Here is a 20,782-nt window from a genome sequence, read left to right as displayed (position 1 = left end):
AAATTTAGAATTACTTTCATCCGTCATCTGGGAATAACTATCAGACATACATTTTTTTGAGCAGATAGACAACTTGGATGTGGCCCTAACTCTTCTGCAGGCACATTGTAGAGCTGCATGGCTTTGAATTCCCTCCAAAGTGAGCACATAATACCCTTGCCTGGTGGTATTTCTGAAGTATGGTCTGTATGGCTAACTGTATGTACTGAGCAGTAAAATCTTGTTTGGCTAAATGAAAGAGGATGATTTGAGTTCACTTTCATTGTGTCTTGTGTCACTTTTCTATGACAAACATACGACATAAATAAGTGCTAAAATATATACCAATATTTTAATTACAAGAGGATCAGTGCATGTAATTATCCCTGTTTCCACCACCTCTGACTTTTTTTCCTCAGTTCAGCTTTAATGATAATTTTAACTGTAGCTTTCTAGATCCTGTTAGCAAAACAACTTTTAGACTTTTTGGACTGAAGAAAATACTAATTTCATTATGTATGTTCAGAGAATCAAGTAGTAGAGTAAAAGTGGTACGGATGTTTCACACTATGCACTATATGACTTGTCATTTTGACAGTCACAGAGTAATCCAGTGCCATGCAGTTTTTTTTATTGCTGTATAGAAAAAAAATTACAAATATTAAAGATATCTGAAAGTGTATGACTGATAAAAACCTATCTTCTCTTGATATGTTAGTTTTAACGTTACATTTAGTGTACCAGACTCTATGTAGCTGTAATTGTGAAGTCTGTGGTTTTGTTCTCCTCATTATCCTGGAGTCATATGTGTGTTGTTTGTTGGTTTTTGTTTGTTTTTTTTTTTTTTTTTCCTCTTTCCATTTAGATGCAGAGCCTGAAAGGTGGTACAGAAGCCATAGCCCATTTGGACCAGTTAGAAGCTGATTATTATGATCTACAGCTTCAGTTATATGAAGTGCAGTTTGAGATCTTGAAATGTGAAGAGCTGCTGCTGACAGCACAACTTGAAAGCATCAGAAGACTTATGTCAGGTGCTTTATGCATTTTAATTAAGGTGTAATTTGTAGAAGATAATTCTCTTCCTAAGGGTCTAGTAAAGCCTGTGGGAGTGAAATGGGAACAGATTCTTTACCATATGAAGCGCTGGATCTTGTAAGATAAGTACTGTTAAATTAAAATTTACACCTGTTCATAAGGCATATAGATACACATAGAAAAGTTTTGGTCTGGTTCTCATTGCTTGTGTTTGGAAATAAACATGTAAGACACTTTGTAAGTTTTGGAAAACTAAGTTCAGGGAGGAGGAAAAGTCTTAATTACTGGACTTGTCTTCTTAAAAATTTGCATTGGTATTATGTGTTTCTTTGAAGTGATTTGTTTTCAAAAGGTATTCCTGCAAATGAAGAGTTTTTCAGCTGAACTTTGAAGACTGTGGTATTGCTATCTCTCTAATTTAGAGCAGTGATGCAAACCTTATGTTTCCAGAACCTGCTATACCTTGTGTACTTACAAACTATGGAATTGATACAGATAAATCATACAGCATTTTTGAATGAACGAATTAACTACTTTCTGTAGTTAATGTTTTTATTCACACCAGCTGTGTTTTATTGTTTAGTGCATAGGCCTTGCATAGCAAATTTAGTTATGGATAGAAAAGTCATTTAAGAGAGATTTGAAGCTGGATTGTATTGTGAGTTGCCTCTGGAAAAGGAGAAAACATAGGTATCATGGATTCTTGTCACTGTTAGGTGAATCTTCTCCTTTTAGGCTTTTAATGGCAACAACTGTAACTGTGTGTATGGAAGATGAGGATTGCAAACGCTGTAAAAGACTTAAAGAAATACGGCACCTTTGACCAAGTGCCTCTGTGAAGAGCTAGTTAGTGCTTTAGAGATAGATAGTTTTTGTACTTGGGAAACTGAACATTTAATTTTGGTACTGAAGACAGAGCATGATTTGCTTACCTGCAAATTGAAGGAAATGCCTTGAACAGGAAGCTGAGAGGAATAGGTATCAAAATCCTTTCTCTTTGATGAAGTGATAGTAAAACCTAAGGGCCCTCATAGATTAAGCCGACTGTAAAAACATCGGAGGTCATTATGACTTGTCACTAATGTTTTCTCCATAAATCTCCAAAAAAACCACCAGCCCCACAACCTGACCCAAAATAAAACAAAACCCCCAGTCAGCTAAACAACCAACGCTTTCCTTTCTCCAGGGCAACAAAATAGTTTACTATTCTGGCTTCTTTTGCTGTTTTAAATATGTAAAGTATTCTTAAATACAAAATCCCAATTTAATTTTTTTTTTCTGTTAGACAACTGCATATGTTAGAAGGAATTACTGTTTTTAAACAGCTCTCAGTATTTAATAGGACAGAAAATTAAAAATACAGTTCTTAAATGTGTGTGAATTTTGTTCAAAGGATGAAGTTATCTCTTGGGACTTTACTTAAGTGGGGGAGTTAGAACAATTAATGTGAAGAATGTGGCACTGAAGTGGCTACATTTCTTCAAGACTGTTCAGCACCTAATCTGAATGAAAAGACCACATAGTGGTCTTTTAATATGTGTTGTTTCCTGTGCAGTCAGAGAGAAAAGAATGGTCTGCTACATCTTCTCTTATGCTTCCTTTTTAAAGTGTACTTATAGTCAGTAAAGTAATAGCCTTTCAGTTGTGCACCTCTGTGTGACTTGAAATACATGTGTCTTAGTGACTTATAGAAGCTGTTCTTTAGTCGTTGACTGTATTGGCTCTGTCTGCAAAGATATTTCAGAGAGTTTTGGATTTGTGTTTTGATTTGAGGAACATCAGCAGTACTGCTAATGAAATCCCAACAGAATTTTTTGAGTGTGTGATTTGATTTAGCTGGCAGTTGGTTGTAAGCTAGAAGAAAAACATCTTATTTTGCAAATTCAGCATACGGGATCTGAAAAGTATCAAATTACAGTAGATTGTTGTATTATAAACAACAGTTGTAGTTTTTACTGTTATTAACCAAATACTTGTACTGAAATTCAGAAAATGTGGATTTATTAGGTTAGAATTCTAAAGAATCTTCTCCTATCCATACAAACTATTTGTATATCCTTGTAAGATGGTTTTGTGGTGAATGTGTTGCTGTCAACAGAGAACGTGATAGTAGGTTCCTGCTTTGGTTGGAGAGTGGGTTGAACAAGTGCAAGTTATATGGTTGTATCTAAAAAGGAATAATTTTAATTGTTTCCTTGTAAGTGGTTGAGTTGTTAGAGGCTTAAACACTTACCAAATTTATAGTAATTTCAAAAGGTTAAAAGCTGTTTGTAGAAAACTCTTGGAATGTTTGATGGAGGTTGCAGTAGAGTTGACAGGGTGGGTTTTTTTGTGGGCTTGTTTTTTGTTTTTTGTTTTTTTTTTTTTTCCAAACAGTAAACCATAATTTAACATGATGATGTTTTAGAACTGGTAGATTTTACTGGTTTGGAGCTAAGCTCTTGAGGTTTATCTGTAAATGCCTGTCTTTAACTCTGCATGAAAGTGATCTAAAACAAAATTGCCATGTGAATTCTCCCATTTAATAACTGCATCGCAGAATGTAATTGTTGTTAGCCATGGATCTTATTTTTACTCACTGATGTCTTAGAGTGGGGTTCTAGTGATTTGGCAGTTTTACATATGGATGGAACTTTATGTGTGGGTGTGGTTTTTTTTCTTTTAAACTGAGCAGTAAAGTAAAGAATGTAGTAGGTCTGTTTTTATTAGGTTTTATTTTAAGGTTAATATAGTGCTGTGTTTCTTTTTTTTCTGGTCCTGCCTAGTGTTCTGCTGAGCTAAAATTAGCATGACAATCAGAATTTTGGATGCAGCAGAGACTGTTGCACAAATAACATGAAGTGACAATAGCTTTTAAAATGGACAGTGTGCTGAAGAAAACCCTGCCCTTCTCCCCAGATAATCTAGTAGCAGAAGTAGGAGGAAGTTATGGTCTTGCTGAAAGTAGTTGGTGAAGTTGAAATTAGGTTTGGTGGTGCTGCAGAGTAGATGCTTGACAGTCATGCCAGCTGTACCTGCCTGTTTCAGCCAGCAGTAATGCATATCCCCCTTAGTGTATTACAAAAGTATCCTACTTGGTATGCCAGTGAAATAAGCAACAAGAAGCCTTTGCTGCTTTTTCATCCCAGTATTCTGGAAGGATTTATAATCATCACTCTTTCCTTCTTGGCAAGAGATGAGAAGGCAGCATTTGGAGATGAGCTCAATGTTAAACTGAATGCTTTACTCAGGAGGCTAAAAGTCATGTGTGTTGATAAAACTATTAGTAATGACCTCCTTTTCAGACCTGCAATGCTTTGAAGGATTGCCTTGAAGTTCCCCTCCCTCTTCTGCCTCTGAGCAGAAGCAGTAACTGGGAGGTCAGAAACATCCCAGAAAATAATTTTTGGTGTTTTGTGGTCTGATTCCCCTTTCATGAAATTAATAGAAGGTTGTGGCAGAAGGATTTCATACCAAAGTCTTCAGAAAGAGTCTGTATATCCTGAACTTTGTAGTGAAGACCAGAGGATATTATGGCACGTCGAGGGTCTCTTGTATTAGTTAAGAGACCCAAAGACCTGTGGACATTGTGATCAAATTAGGCTACACACACAAGCGTATATTTACAGTTGCTTTTTTTTTTAAATGCTCTTAGCTTACCTGAATAACAGGCTGTGCTTCATTGGTACTGATTTCTGTTCTTCATATAAACTTTAAAGCCCGACAGTGCTTTACTGTTCAGTGCTTTTCCTCTGACCTTTTGATTTTTGATAGTCCTCTGAAAGGACTATAGCATTCATCTACATTAAATCTTGCAACTCAGTGGGGGAGTTGAAACAAAATGTTAATCAAATACAAACTATTGATTTGACTTTTTCATTGCTGACATTTTTAAAACAGAGAAGAGAGATGAAGTGGTATATTATGACACTTACGAAAGTATGGAAGCCATGCTTGAGAAAGAGGATATGGCAACATCTATATACTTGCAAAAAGAGGAGCTGCAAAAGTTACAACAAAAAATCCGCCAGCTGGAAGCAAGGCGTGGACGTATTTCAGCCAAGAAAGCCTACCTCAGAAATAAGAAGGTATTATTGCTATTTTCTAGCATAATTAGAAGATTTAATAAAACTTCAAAAAGTTTCATTTCAGATACAACTCCCAGATACAGTCTCCTAGAATCCTTGTGGATTGTATTTACTGCTTACTGAAAGTGGTTTCACCAAGTACCAAATACAATAGCATCTATTATTAAATTGATACATTTAAGATTCTGTTTCCCTTTTAGCTTTAAAGGAACATTTAATTGCTTTGAAGTCAACAAATAAATAAAACTTATTTCTCTAAACAAATCAGAATACTTTCATGTGGAAAGTACATGCTAGAATGCATGTTTTACAGAGTAGTTTTATATGTATTTGCAGAAGGGAATTTTCAAGGGTGTTTTCTCACTAATGAGTTTGGTTTTAATTCTCTTACCTCATCATTTTAAACTTATGTCATGTGTCATTGATATGCTATATTCAGCAGATATATGTGAAATCCAGTAGAATCATAGAGTGGTTAGGGTTGGAAGGGACCTTCAAGGGTCATCTAGTCCAACCCCCCTGCAAGAAGCAGGGACATCCCTGACTAGATCAGGTTGCTCAGAGCCTCATCCAGCCTGGCCTTGAACGTTTCCAGGGATGGGGCATCCGCCACCTCTAAATATATGTTCCACCACCTCTTGTGTATGTTCTTAATTTGTAAAATTCAGTGTGCTATTTAGGGCCACTTCGCTTTTTCATGCCTTAAATGATTGGAATGTTGTGCAAAAAATTGTTCTAATATATCTAATGTTTTGAAATTGTTTATCAAGTGTATGTAAATATGCTCATTCCTTCTTTCCAGAATGACTTGTTTGTTTTTCTCTAGCGGTTTGCAGTTACATGGATATGCATTATTAATGAGTATATAGTATATAAGGCTATGCAGTACTCTCGGTTGAGACCTCATTCTAGATTGGGATCAGGGGTTGGTGTGGTTGAATATTCCCAGTCATGTCCCTTAATGTGAGCGATGACCCCTTTATATAAACAGTTCTAGTAGACTGAGGGTAAAGCTTTCAGGTCTTAACCCCCCCTTCATAACTAATGTATTATTTCTGTATGTGAACCTGAAGCATAACAGCAAACAAAACAGTAGTTGATGCATTTTATGTTCTGGATTTTTTTTATTTCTTCAGTCACTGTTCTGTCTCTGATTAACACATTATGGGGAAGATGGCAAGTAAATTATTATAAAAGAAATGTCTCTTGTTAGCCAATTATGGAAAGCAGTTTACTTGGAGTCATTGAGTTTGTTTCATGTGAGTTTCTAAAAGAAAAATTATCAAGAAGGTGGGCTTTTTAATACTTTAAGGAGTAGATTCAGCTGTCATGTCATGTTAATTAATACAGGCTACTTTATAATAGTTATACTATTTTCTCTTGAATGTAAAAAGACACAGCTGGCATCTTACAGACTACACAAATGTGTTTAAAAGAGACAGGTTGCTGTTCCTTACATAACTTACAGGAGTTAACAAGTCAAGAAGAAACCCTGAAGCAGGAGTAGAGAGACTTTTTAGCATGCTTTTTAATCTATATAATGAACTAGTCACCTTCCAATTGACTCATTTGTTTTCAGGTTATGCTGTGATAAAATACCTTGTTTAAGCTGAAGGAATTAGTTCTAGGCTGTAACAGTACTTGCAGCATGCCTGCATATGATGGTATGGTCGTCTGGGTCTGCATCCAGGAGTAACGTAATCGTGTCTGCTCAACATTGTAATGAAGAACATGGCTATATGGCTTTCAGAACCTGAAGTAACATCTCCATGTGGATGGAACATCACTGCTGGATATCACAGCATGGACATCACAGTGCTCTCAGAACTAGTTCCAGCTCTCTCCAATGTAGCATTACCTGCAACTGAGTGCTGCAGTGAGATACTTAGCTTTCAGCTTCTAAAGAAATCACGGATTAGAATAACACTATTTAAACTTGCAGGCAGAAATCAAAGATTTTAAATGAGCAAAAAGAATAGGCAGAATCAGTTGTTATGTGCCACTTTGCGACACTTGTTGGGCAGAAGAGAACATAACCATTTTGATGGATATTTATTTTAGAGGTGTTTCCTGTAGCTGCTCTTATTACTGCTGAATAATGCAGAGTTCTACTAAGCTTATTAGTAATTACCTGAAAATCAAGATTCTTATGGCTTTGATTCAAACATAAATAAGCTTTGTATCTTGAGTGAGCATTCTAGTGATATTGCAAAACATTGTTAACGAAGCCTATTTATAGTGCTTGATGTGGTTAGTTGTACTTTACAAAACTGGGAGGAAAAAAGGATTCTTGCTCTGAAGAGTTTGCAGTTTAAGTTAAGCATGCAGAACAAAGATACAGATGGGATGCAAAAGCAGACTCCAGGTGGTGAGAATGAGCACAGTGATGACTGGATCCTAAGTGGAGAAAAGAGTGAGTTGTTGAGGGTGCATTTGGAAAGTACGTACTATGTGGTAAATCTTTTTCTCAGTCTGTCTTTCTTGATTAGGAAACATTTATTGTTGAACTGAGATGAGAGTCTACTTAATGCTTTTCAGATTGTCTTCCTGACTAGCAAAGTATCTTAAAACAGAATTGTAAACAATATTCTGCTTTGAATTAGGTTGGTGAGGTTTCAGTGGTTTTTTGGGGTTTTTTTTTGTTTTTTTTTTCCCTTTTCTTCTTCTATTTTTTTTTTTTTACCTTGTTAGTTCTGTCGTTGAAAACAAAAAGCAAGCTGTGCATTAGATGGTGTATATCACAGTCTTGTGATACGTTTAGAAATTATAGTCCTTGCTTATTGTTAGGTTTTTGGCAACTGAAGATTCGCTTAGGAGAATGCCTCCTTTTTAGCATTAGATATCATGATTAAGAAAACAATAGGAAATAATTCTCTATCATCAGCTTTTATTTTTTGGAGGAGGTTGTTTAATCATCTGAGTATTTGAAAATCTACCATGAATGTGAATCAATTACTCTGTGTAGAATAAGACTATATGTAATATAAATATAAACTTCTGGGACTATAGTCTCTATTCATTTTGTTTTTCAGAAATGCCTTCCCTGGTTTTGCAGTTTATGCTTTTAATGATACTGTCAAGTAATCGTACCAAATGTTTATTTAGAAACTTTTCCCAAAGGTTTGTTAGAAACCTCATTCAGTTGTGATTCTGAATAACTAAGCCAGCTTCTTTTAAATTTAAGATTTTACAGAGGCTGATGTTCTTTCACTGTACTACCGTGAGTATAAACTCTCATATTTTTTTTTATGCAAACCTATTTGCATTTGTATGAGAACCATTTCCTGATGTTCCTTTGTGTTGATGACAGTGAGTTAGCTACCCAAGAATAAGACTTTAATAGCAGCCTCATTATTTTTCTTACTTCTTGAAAACAAGTTACGGGTTTTTCATGCAGGATATCACAATTGTTATCCCAGTCTACCCCCTGCTGGCTGCACAGTAGTATTAGTTAGGTTATTGTATGGAACTAGCAGCTGTTTTATTAGGGAGCTAGATTTATAGGAAAGAGTCAAAGTAAAAAAGATGGTGTGGAAGGTGTCTAGAAAAATTGGAAAAATAGAATTGTGAAGCAACTGAATTATTTTACACCCAGGAAAAGCATTCTTCACCTGGTTGGTGAAGCTGTTTGAGGCATGTTCTTAATGTGTGCTTTGACCTAGGAAGCTTCCTCACATGTGGCTGTGTCCCTTTAACAGGACACCTTTATGACTTTGCAAGCCCACAGTTTGAAGCATAGCCAATGCTAAAACAGGGGACAGTTGGCATAGGGTTACTTAGTATTTATTATTGTTACTGCTACTACATAAGGGCATAACTACAGAACACTTATAGTAAAATACAGTTTTGCACATAGTGAGCTTACTAAATGAGAAGATAACCTTTTAATTGGTTGCTTTTCAATCTGAAAGCAAGGCTCACTGGAGCTAGTTAAATACACTACTAATGCAGGTCTGGTTTACGTACATTACATCTTACTACTCTTAAACATGGTAATTTATCCAGTGGTGAGGGTTGAAATGTTTCCTCTGGTCTCCCTTTTTGTCTCTTTAATAGAAGTACAATTTGATACTGTGAGATCAGTCAGGTGATTAAAAGTGAAATGAACATTACTTCTTGATACTCTCTCAATTCCATGCAGTTGGTCAACATCTTTCTTGAAGTGTAGCTCTCACTGGACGTAATGCTCCTCTTTTCCTGGTGCTGAGAAGGAAGGATTACTTCACATGTGTAGTGGGCTGTATTCCTGCTAATATGCCCAGTTACGATATTTTATTTTTTTGCCAGAGTTTGTTCCTTTATGTTCAACTTGTCATGTGCCATAAACATCCAGATAATTTTCTTTAATGCTGCCACTTGCCTGTTTTTTTTCCTTCATCTTTTATTTGCCGTTACTTAATCTTGTCTACAAGAAGAACCCTGCATTTGTCCCTATGAAACTGCAACATATCTTTTTTTTGTGGGTTTTTTTTTTTAGATATTTCTGTAATTAGTTAAGATGATTCAGATTTCTAATCCTGTACTGCAGTGTGTTTTCAGCCCCTCGTCTTTTTTGTTATTTCAAGTCATAGAGATCTAATTACATTAAAATAGGTTGTTTATTAGTACAAAGTCAGCATCAAATATGTTTTGATCTTGTTTATCCTCTTTACATGCTTATAATATCTTTATTTATTGCTCTTACTCAGAAAGATTTTAATATTGATGCTAAAGAGAAAATGTTTCATAAAAATGTGCTCGCCGGGTGTTTATGAGACGTAAAAAAACCCAACCCAAACCTAACATATGTTTTCTCATTATTTTAGAAATTTTTTTTGTATCTTGTAACATACATTCCGTGTTATTTTAGAACTTAACACATAAATAGAGAATAAACTATAAAGGTAAATTAGTAGTAGATTCTCTAATTCTGAAGCTATTGCTGTATCTTTGAAATGCAAAAATGAGGTAGTTTATGTTTTTGCAGTTACAAATTAAAGGGATTAACTTTTCCAGCTGTATTAATTAAACTCTTTTCATCAGGGGAAAAAAACTCCACAAACAAAACCCAGCAGTGTTTAGCTATATATAGACACTTCTGATGAAGCTGGGTCAGTGTTTGCACGAGTTACACTCTTGTCAGAGTGTTACCTCTATACTGTTGCAACATTGATGGTCTTACTCTTTAGAAACGTTAAAGACAGCACAGTATTTCTGTCCTATACAGGAACATTTGCTACCTTTTTATGTGGTCACAGTATGTCCATGGTCAGCTTGTAGGAGAAAGTAGCTTTTTCTGCATTTCCAAGCATCCGAAGTTGTGGCCTTTTTTTATCCCTCCCCTCCTCCTTGTTGTGTTTTTTTTTGCCACTGCCACTGTATCTTACTTGATGGCTCATAACTCCATCAGCTGCCTCAAGCAATGCTTTCAGTGGCAAACCCTACTGTCTGACTCCACCCCGTAAGTCAAGGTGACTGGTGTCTGGGAAGCCCATAGCTTCAGTCTTCTTCTAACTGCCATCACAATCCAAACTGCTTCCTAACATTGCTGCCACTTACATGGCCATGAGATCTGATTCTAGCTACACATCCAACTTTCTTGTAGTTCTGTGTGGTGCTTGTTACCCGGTCTAATTTAATTGCCCATACTGTCTGATTTCCTGGCCCTCAGTATTGTCCTGTGAACTTATTGGTCTTGTCACAACTATAAATTCCTGCACATGCCTTTTCTTTGTAAGTGATACTTAATTCAGTTCTTTTTACATTATCTACCAGAAGTTTGTGTGACATCCTCTTGCTTGTAATCTATTGTAACATGGCCTGTCTTTTTCTTTTTTTTTTTTTTTTTTAAGCTGTTCTTATTTGCAGGCAATGTAATAAATGCTTGTTTTTAAAGTATATGTTACAGATGTGAACTTGGTATGATAAGTGAACCTGCTTGCACATGCATAAAATTGGAACAATTTTATTAACGTTTGTGCTTGCAAATTGTACATGCAAAAGGTGAGCTGACGCTTGTAAATGGAAACCTGTCTAGTTGCATAAACAGAAACATATTTGAGAGTTAGTTATTATCCATATATACAAATACATGGAGTTACACAAGGGTTTTATGAAGTATTTGACAAATCAGTGTTTATTACCATTTTTGTACTGGCACTGTAGAACAGACTTCAAACAGCTGTTACTTATGTATATTCTTTTGACAGTTAATAGGTTTGAGTTTGTCTGTCTTGGTTTTGTTTCCATTTTATGGTTTCACTGTAAGTTAAATCAGCTTGGTTAAAATAACTTGTCCGAGACAGGCTTTGAAATATTTTTTTTTCTAATTCTTAGTGCTATTTGCTAAATATCTCATTATACTCTATAAATTGATATTTGAAATTAATATTTTATAGATAACATTTTATGTCTCTACAGGAGATCTGTATTGCAAAGCATAATGAAAAGATTCAGCAGCGCCATTGGAGTGAGGAAGGATACAAAATGCACCATACTGTTCAGCTAGTAAGTTTGAGTTTTCTGCTGTTGAGTTTAGCCTTTAGTTAATATACTGCATTCCTCATTATATGTTAATTAGAAGAGTGTTCAGAATGATAGCTGTTTTAACAAGGTGGTGTATATATTCCTCACCTTTGCATCATGGATTTCTCTACCATACTGTGCTGTTAAGGGGGAGTGTATAGCTGTGTTAGGATGACATTGAACCCAAGCAAATAAAACAGTTCTTTAATGCTAGGTTCACAGTCAAAGTGATTACTGCTAGGCTTAGGCTGCATGCAGTTTGTTATGACGTGCACATGGATTATTCCATACATCCCTGAATACAGCATCAGATATGCTGAAATGAGTATGGAAACCATATATACTTATTCTTTAATCTTAGTAAGTTCGTTAGTTATTTTTCTTCTTTCTACAAAAGAAATAACTTGCATTGTGATGTATTTTGGGCTGTACACTCCACCATTCTCTGCATGGTCTTATCACAGAGAGTAGGCTAGCTGGTCTGACCCTTGTGCTGAACATAATAGACTTCATGTTAAAGAATATTAGAGTTCTGGGCTAGGTCTTGAGAGCTGATATAGTATCAATATTTAATAAAGATCACTGACAAAGATGCATTGAAATCTAAGTCTCTTTAATTCAGGCTTCAATTAGATTAGTGAAAGTGATTCTGTTTCATCCTTATACATTTTTAACATTGATACATTTGTCCAGGAAGTCAGCTGCATAATTTATTTTATGAAAAGACTACTTGTGAAAGTCAGTATGTGTTGGCATACTCTTTCAGGAACTTAGAAAAATATACTTTTCTTTTTCAGTTACTGCAATAAGGCAAAGGAATCTACTGTGTAGATTGTAGTCCATTTATCACTCTTAAAAGTAAGACTTGACAAAGCTGAAGGACGTTTTTGTCTTTCAAACACTACAGGGCTTTTTAATTATTTATTTCATGGAGTTGCCTGCTTGCATTATGTAAAGAACCTTATGCTATTTTTTTTTTGTCTTTTTAATGTTAATAATGTGGCTGAAATTTTCTACTATTATTGTAAAATAAGTTTAAGCCACTGGTTTTCATGAAGAATTTTTAAAAGATAACCTCAAGAGTGTCCGAACCTGACACCAAGAAAGAATTTCAGTTTTACTGTTCTTATTTAAAAACTAAACATAAAAAAAAACCCTCAAAACAAACAAACAAAACCCTTGAGTCTGAGAATGCTTCAGGATAAGTTTGACCTGATTATATATGTAACATGCAGGTGTGCTAGTAGAACTATCCCTTCTTCTTGCTATAGTCTTTTGTTTATGCTTCCATTTTAACTTCTTTGCCCCATTGCTCTGTTAGTATTTACTTTCCACACATGGTTTTATTCCTCTTTGCCTTTTCCTGTTTCCTGTCTTTACTATTTTTCAGATGTGTTCTCCTCTTCCTCTCTCTACTGCATCTATACTTACCTCCTTCCAAATCACAGGTGTTTGCTCTTTATGGGCCACTAGCTGACTTTTGAAAATGGCAGGCAGACAGGGCTTTTGTGTTGACTGAATGACAGTAAAAGTTCACAAAAGTGATCAGAATTTTTAATAATGTTGATGAAGATGGGCTTTTAAAACTAAAACTTAGTGCTATAAGTCTTTTAAAAATTAAAGTTGCTGCTTCTGCCTGGGGTTTTTTCTTTATAGTCATCTGTTCTATCGCTTTTCGTGATAACTTCTGAACTTGCATACAGTGACTTTTGCCATCTGATAACTAGCATCCACTTTCAATAAACTTGACTGAAGAGTAGTGTTTTGTTTCAAAGATGTAGTAACTTTGCTGAAGTTTTATGAAAATGGATGACTAATTGAAGCAGGTGGATCCAAATATGTGTTTTGACTGAGGTAAGATCCCTAAACAAGAAAAAATAAAACTGTCTTAGCTGCAGGGAAGAGCTTCAAACTTTTATTGAAGTAAGATTACAGAAAATCAAGCTGGATTAAATAATGACAGCTTAAATTAATTAAATACTTTTATTTACTGTTGTGAATTATAAGAAAAATATTTACTTTATTTGGTCAGTATTGGATTCACAACTTTGTAGCACTGAGTTCTGTGATTTCTTGCACTGTGAAAATACTAATATGACTTGTTTTAAATGGGTAACCTTGCCATTTGGATTGTCATTTTGTTCCTGGAATGAGAGAAAATGGATACTGTTTTGCTGTCAGGCTAATTTATACCATTTTTAATTTAAGGGAGCTTTTTTCAGTATAATATTTTGTCATGTCTCTAGTTATTTCTCATCTTTCAAGGTAACAAGCCTTCAAGTGTTCCAATTCCAGACTGATATCTTTCTTTACTGAGCTTTGCATTTCTTCAAGATTATAAAACATGAAATCTGTAATATTTTTAAGGGGAATACAAAGGCCAAGTTTTGAAGTTCAGAAACATGTTTATTTGAGAAGTAGATTGTTAGTTAATTCCTAACAATTAGTAGAAGAGTTATTTTAATTCCATTTTTTTAATGATGCTAAACGTAGTATGGGATGCAATATTCACAATGTTTTCTGTATATTTTTTCAGAAGCGAGATCAATTACAAGATGAAGAGGAAAGAAGGAGCTCCTGGGTTAGTCAGGAACGACAGAAAACACTGGACAGACTTCGCACATTTAAACAGGTAACAGAAGAAGAGTTGTTCTTTGCCACTGGTTCCTTCTGCAAAAGAAATTTTCACTCATTCCAAGACTATGCTATGCTATTAGCTATTCTCTTTCATTGTGTAGTTAACTGTTCTTAGGAAGATTTACAATCAAAAATGGCATTGGTGGTAATCAATTCCTCTGGCTGTTACATTCCCAGTCCCATAATAAGCTTCTATTCACTCTTACATCTACACCTTGTGACAAGACACTTAGCAAACATTCCTAAAAGAAGCATAATCTAAATGGTATTTCCCACAAAGAGCATTACCATCTGACATAGCCCCCACTACCACTGTTTGCTAGAACAGCTGCTGATACCTCCCCCTTCCTATTACAATGTAAGTATTAGAAAATGGATAAAAGATAGAATGAAGGTGGGAGAATAAGGAAAGGGGTAAAAGTGCAAGAAAATAGAAGATGTATTAATTGGTGAAGACTTTTTCTGGTTTTACTGAATACATTAATAAATACAGGTATGAGAAGTTTATTTACTGGAAAGCTATCTTACTCAGCAGTACACTCTTTGCATCCTTATTGTTTGCAAGGCTTTTGAAGTGCATAGCTTCTGTAAACTAGAGTAAATTTACTTATTTTAACAAGCAACTGTTAATGAACTGACTTTGTATGAGCATGTTTATATTGTTATGATCTCTGTTGCTTTAGGCCTACTGCAGTTGTGTAAAATGGGTTAAACCTGTCCTTCAGAAGCGGTTTGAATTTTTGCATAAAAATGGGGTAGGAATGAAACTGATATGAAAAGACAGATACTGAGGTAGCAAATTTAAGAACTAAACTAAAAATAGTTAGGAAAGCCTCAAAATGTTTGATGTTTTCAAGAGATAACTTTTTAAGCAGTATGATTAGCATCTAAGGCCAGCGTATTAGGTCAGAGAGGACTTGGTTGCAGGGAGCGCCATTGACCAGTTTTAGGAAAGGAAAGCAAGAAGGAATTTTGAATTTTAGTTTTCAGAAAAAAACAGTTCTGAATTTACAATCTTGTTCTTAGTGGAATCCTAATTCAAACCCATATATATCCCTGACTAGACCAATGATATGTAAATTGTGGCTTAACCAAGAATAAAAATTAAGAAACCAGATTATTTTGCATAAATATGAGGATATATTTGCTTTGTTTTTACATTCAGAGCAAAATGAATGAAACTAGCTGATGAATTCTACTTGTCAGAAAGGCAAACCCTGACGACATGTACTTACTATCAGAATAGTGCATTGCATGTACTTATCTAATTGTCAATAACTTACTTTAGCGGTACCCTGGGCAAGTAATACTTAAATCAACCAGACTACGGCTGGCTCATGCAAGAAGGAGATGTGCAGCCAGCTCGGTGTCATGTGTCGATCAGCCTCAGTCTTTGCCAGCAACCATACAAATCCAAGAGAAAAGTGAAGAGGTGGAGCTGGAAAATGCCGTTCAGCCTTTGCGAGTGCAGGAATACACAAACTTAGAGCAACTTCAGGATATCTCCTTACCTCCCAATGGCGTTACTTCTGAACTGCCTCACGTTAGTACTTCTCCACTCGTCAGTAATGAGCTTCAACCAGAGGCTGTTACTGTAGTACTGCTTCCACCTCCTTTGCCTCCACCACCTCCACCTCCACCTCCACCTTTGCCCTCCAAGGAAGATGCCACCAAATCCTTAGAGAAAAGCAACAGCTTTGTTAAATGTCAGAGTGAAGAGAAAGGAGTCCAGCACTCTTCTGGTGTCCCACCAGCACATCTGTTTGACAGCAGTCAGCTAGTCAGTGCCAAGAAGAAGCTTAAGAAGACTGGTGATCTTGAGGGTTTACAGAGGAGGAGAGGTAATGTTTTCATTTCTGTGTGTTTAATTGTAATGCAGATCTTTTCCTCTTTTGAATTGCTCTATAGAAAAGTGTATGCTGTAGATTATTAGTTCATTTCTAATTATTAAGTGGAAAGTTGTTAAATCCTTTTCAGCTGACAAGTGTCTGCAACTCAGATAAATGTTAGGACCTTTACAACAGTGTGCAGTATACTTTTTCAGTTAGAAAACACTTGTGAAACTGATTCTATGATATACCATGTTAGACTAGCTAGAAAATGGAGCTAAACATTGCCTAAAATAATCTTTTCCTATCTAGTTTACAGCCAGCACTGCAAATGTTATATACTTCATCTGAGGGTACAGTGGTTTTTTTAATAACAGAATTTTAGATAATTTATGACCTAGTAAAATGAATAATTGTCTTGGGACATAGAAAACCTTGAGAGTCCCGTCTTCAAGGTTTCTTCAAATTTTCATATAAAAATCCATAAGCCTTCAAGTACCCTTGAGAGCTGAGTAAGAATATGTATGTAATTGAAAATTAAATCTGTAATCATCCAGCAAAGCATGTTAATAAATAGTTAAAAGATCAAAATCTTCTTTGGAAACAGAGGAGAATGAATAGAGTGCAGGGCTGAGCTGGGAGATCTGTTACAACTTGTTGGTTTTATGCTGCTTGTTTTTAACTGTTTTATCTTTTGTCCCATATATAAAACAGGGAGAATGGCAGCCACGTTTGAACAAAATAATACTGATGTTTCAGTGAAACACAGTATACTGGAGCTAAGTTTTTATTTGAATGTTTTTGTTTTTCAAAAGCGCTCAGCTGAACTATTTTACTGGAAGTCACAGAGAAAAAGTACGTGAAGTGGGCCCTCATTCACAGTGCTGTAATATGGCTGTAATAACATTTTATTAAAAAATCTGTCTCTGTCAGTTACAGCTACCGAAAACATCCCTCGATTGACATTTTCCCTCATCCAGATAAAATCAAAATTAGAACTCTCTTCATCAATCAGACAAACAAGATCTGATGTATCCTCTACAGTTGTCCTTATAAATGACTGAAAACCCTTGAAGCAAATGCATAGTTACAAAATTCTTAAGCTCTTATGAGTCTTGCAGGTCGCAGGTACAGTGTCTGAAGTTCATTATGAATTTTGATGCTGCTGTGCTCCATTATTCTTTTTTTTTTCTGTAGTCCTATTGTTTATTTTTCTGATACTCCTTTTATCTTGCAATTTAATATGAAGTGTATATTGTGTGCCCAATTTGAGATATGTAATAAAATGACAAATATAAAATCAAATTATATCCTCCCTCTTAAGAGTACTTAAGAGTATTGTTAATGTCTGTAGCAGCACTCTACCTGCTGCTCTGTATTCTCTGAGATGTTCCAAGTCTCTAAGTGGCTTCAGAAACTTGTCTCTGTATAACAGATGAGTGTTTTACAGTTCTTCCTTCCTCCTTCAAATGTGAAATCCTGTATTCTTGTTTTATTTCTCTTTTCCTCATGTCTGTTCAAACTCTCTGGGCCATTAGTCTGTGGGTAAAGCCCACGCATAAATGCAAAACAGGTTTTAAATATGCAATCTACAATATACAAAAAAGAACTGGAGATGGATATTCATCTATTCATTGGTATGTGCTGCACGTTATATGTGCTACTGTGTGCAAGGTATTTCAAACTCTTGTACTTTATTATAATGCATTTGCTGTGATAGAGATCTTACCTATTTGTAGCTCTTTAAAGAGCCAAAGCTTGATTTTTATTTCTTCAGAGAACTAGTTTCAAATTGGTGATAAAGGAAGGATTTGTCATAAAGTATGACAAACTCTTACTTCTCTGTTTCCATTAATTACAAAGGAAAGGAATTTATATAGGCACACTTGTGACTAGGTCCTGATACATACATGAATCCAGAGAAGCAGGAAAATGCACTTTGTTGCAGTTGACTATACTGCTGCTTCCCTCACTGGCATGTAGTGAACATACAGTAAGTAAAATCAGCCACAACATGCAAGTGCTGAGAATGGACTGCACATATAGATATATACTCATTACCTGAGTTTCAAAGTCAAGAGAGATAATGTAGTAAACACTTCCATTGTGTTTGATTCATTGCAGCTATTTTGATTTTTCTGACTGCAAATAGGAAAACCATCTTGTCCAGAAAGTTCTACTACCTGCCTGATAGAGGGTGAAGTGGTTTCAGAAATAAAAATTGTCTGTATAAATCAGGTTTGACCGGGTAACAGGAAAGCTAAATTTGGAGGCTAAAACAATAGTGGAGCTACAATCCGTGTGGTACAGGACTATAACATTAATAGTATAAGGCTACTTTTTGGTCTGTAGGAAATATAAATGAAGACTAATAAAATTTAATAAAAATAATACTAAAGGTCTTTTGATTTACTGCAGTGAGCTCCCCAATGGATGAAGTGCTGGCTTCCTTGAAACGTGGCAGCTTTCACTTAAGAAAAGTCGAGCAGAGAAGTCTCCCTCCTTTTCCTGATGAGGATGATAGCAATAACATCTTGGCACAGATCAGGAAAGGGGTGAAACTGAAGAAAGTGCAGAAAGATGTTTTGAGAGAATCCTTTACAATTCTGCCTGATACTGACCCTCTGACAAGGAGCATCCATGAAGCATTACGACGAATTAAGGAAGCATCACCTGAATCAGAGGATGAAGAGGAGAGTTTGCCTTGCACAGACTGGGAAAATTAACCTGTAATTAACCTACATTTTAAAAAAATATATTTCAACACTTTTTGTATAACGGTAGTGGCTAAGCCTCAGGTTTTGCATTCTAGGAAATTTAGTATGAATGTGACTAAACTGTCTGACATGCAGTGTGGTAAAACATGCACATACGAATTTAGTATCACTGACTTTTCAAAGAATTTAAAGTTTATAGTAAGGAAGACTTTTTTTAGGCAACATCTTAGCCTTTTATTGTTTGAATACTTTTCCTGAATACTGACAGGACTGCTCCTATAAAAAACTCTATTTTATTTAGTAAATTTGAAGGGACTGTTTGCAGCTTACCAAAAAGCTTTAAAAAGCTTTTAAATAACAAAGCAGCACAAGCACTCTTGGACACACCTTGTAGTTATTTTCTAATTACTTCTGGCCTTGTAAAAATTTATCATGTTTATCACTTCAGACTGAATAGCTCCAAGTGAAGGACGATTAGATGTGCCTGCTGAACACATTGAAATCTCATTGGTTCCCCTGTGTGACTGTAAACTCTTTGACTTAATTGAATTTCCAGACTATAACCAGTAAATATACAAATATAATTTATACTTCTGCTACTCACAGGAATCTCATAAACTTGCATTATGCTAACCTACAGTGCTCAAAAGTACAGCTATTAGACTTCAGCAGATGAAGTTAATGATTCCAGAACAAACCAGAATTTTTAAAGAGATTAGTTTTCAAAATTACGGCTGCATCAGCAGTACAAAGAGGTTCTTGATGGCAACAAGTATTCTTCTGTGGTGGTTGTTTTCTGCTACTGGCATGCAGATGAACTTCAGTATCAATGAAAGCTGTCACTAAATGTGAAATTTGGAGAGAAGTATGACAGTCTGTAAAAGAAATTTAAAATTTGTGTAGAAATCAAAGGCTATTTCAAGAGTATGGAAGATAAATATTTTATGATCCTTGCAACGCAGCTAGCAGGAAAAAAGATAATCTTTTTGGATGTTTATAATCAGGCCTTTCTACCCTGGTTAGTTATTACTATAGCTGAAGAGCAGCTATTGATAAAGTGTTACAGCTGTTTAAAAAGTGATGGTGACTTAGCACATCATCTGCTGAATGTTGTTGTGATTATGAAATACTGTGTCTCAAACTGTTCCATTGGTGTGCTATTTTCAAATAATAATATTGAAAAATTTTTAAAAGGAAAATAAATGTTGCCTTTATTTCCTCATGAACTAGCCATTGGCCACACTAATCATTTAATACTGTTTAATTATGGCATGCTCATTCTATTCCATACCAAACATATTGCTAGTTTTGGAGTTGAAAATGCAGGAGTCGCAGTGTACTTAACTCTTGCTGAAACTCAAAGTGATAATAATTTTGCTTGGATGTAACTTTTTTCCATTACTTGCATACTGGAAACTCCCACAGCCTTTCAGAAATCAAGTGACAGCTATAAGAAAATACATGCCTTGGAATTGACTTGGATTTCTCAGTGCAATTATTCTCTCTTCATTTTCTAGATAACAGCAAATTTAAACTTTGTGATTTGACTTCAAGATTTTAGTAAATCTAACTTCTTCTTTGCAATCTTTTTTGCATTTTTAGCAAGAATACTCTTTAATACTATGAGTCATTTGGGAAAAAAAAAAAAAAAAAGGAAGGAATTTATCCCAGAGTGACTTTGAATTCTTTTGAATTCTTTTCATTTAGTTGCTGGACCTCTTAAACATTTTCCACTGGAAGTCTTATGTGTATGTTGCCATGCAATATAAATACACATTTTCCTCTGCTGTCTTTTGCAGCCCTATAGAAGCAGTTCAGAGTGCAGGCTGAAAATGACTATAATGCAGTACCTGTAGTGCACTGGTTGTTGTCTCCTTTTTACCAGTCTACAGTTACAGTATCTTCCCCTTTTAAGGATGTGCTCCTGTCAAATGCTGAGGTACCATGAAATCACTTGGATCTACAGCAGGATGCAGTGTCAAAATTTTGAGTGTGTGCTCCTTGGAATTCTTCA

At 35.4% G+C, this 20,782-nt stretch overlaps 1 protein-coding gene across 1 annotated transcript in view; it reads left to right on the top strand.

Annotated features, from left to right (window-relative positions):
- Positions 1 to 20,782, top strand: part of JMY (junction mediating and regulatory protein, p53 cofactor) — a 73,943-nt gene that overhangs the window by 46,421 nt on the left and 6,740 nt on the right. The window contains exons 5-10 of the mRNA XM_086771481.1: positions 845 to 1,010; positions 4,894 to 5,081; positions 11,481 to 11,567; positions 14,122 to 14,217; positions 15,511 to 16,063; positions 18,470 to 18,780. Of these exons, the coding sequence (XP_086627607.1) occupies positions 845 to 1,010; positions 4,894 to 5,081; positions 11,481 to 11,567; positions 14,122 to 14,217; positions 15,511 to 16,063; positions 18,470 to 18,777 (1,398 nt within the window). The 3' untranslated portion in view covers positions 18,778 to 18,780. The remainder of the gene's footprint in view (positions 1 to 844; positions 1,011 to 4,893; positions 5,082 to 11,480; positions 11,568 to 14,121; positions 14,218 to 15,510; positions 16,064 to 18,469; positions 18,781 to 20,782) is intronic.

This window comes from Chlamydotis macqueenii, chromosome Z (assembly GCF_036417535.1).
Source record: "Chlamydotis macqueenii isolate bChlMac1 chromosome Z, bChlMac1.mat, whole genome shotgun sequence".
Lineage (NCBI taxonomy): Eukaryota > Metazoa > Chordata > Aves > Otidiformes > Otididae > Chlamydotis > Chlamydotis macqueenii.
Note: the sequence above shows the minus strand (reverse complement) of the source record. Positions and strands in the feature narration are given on the sequence as shown.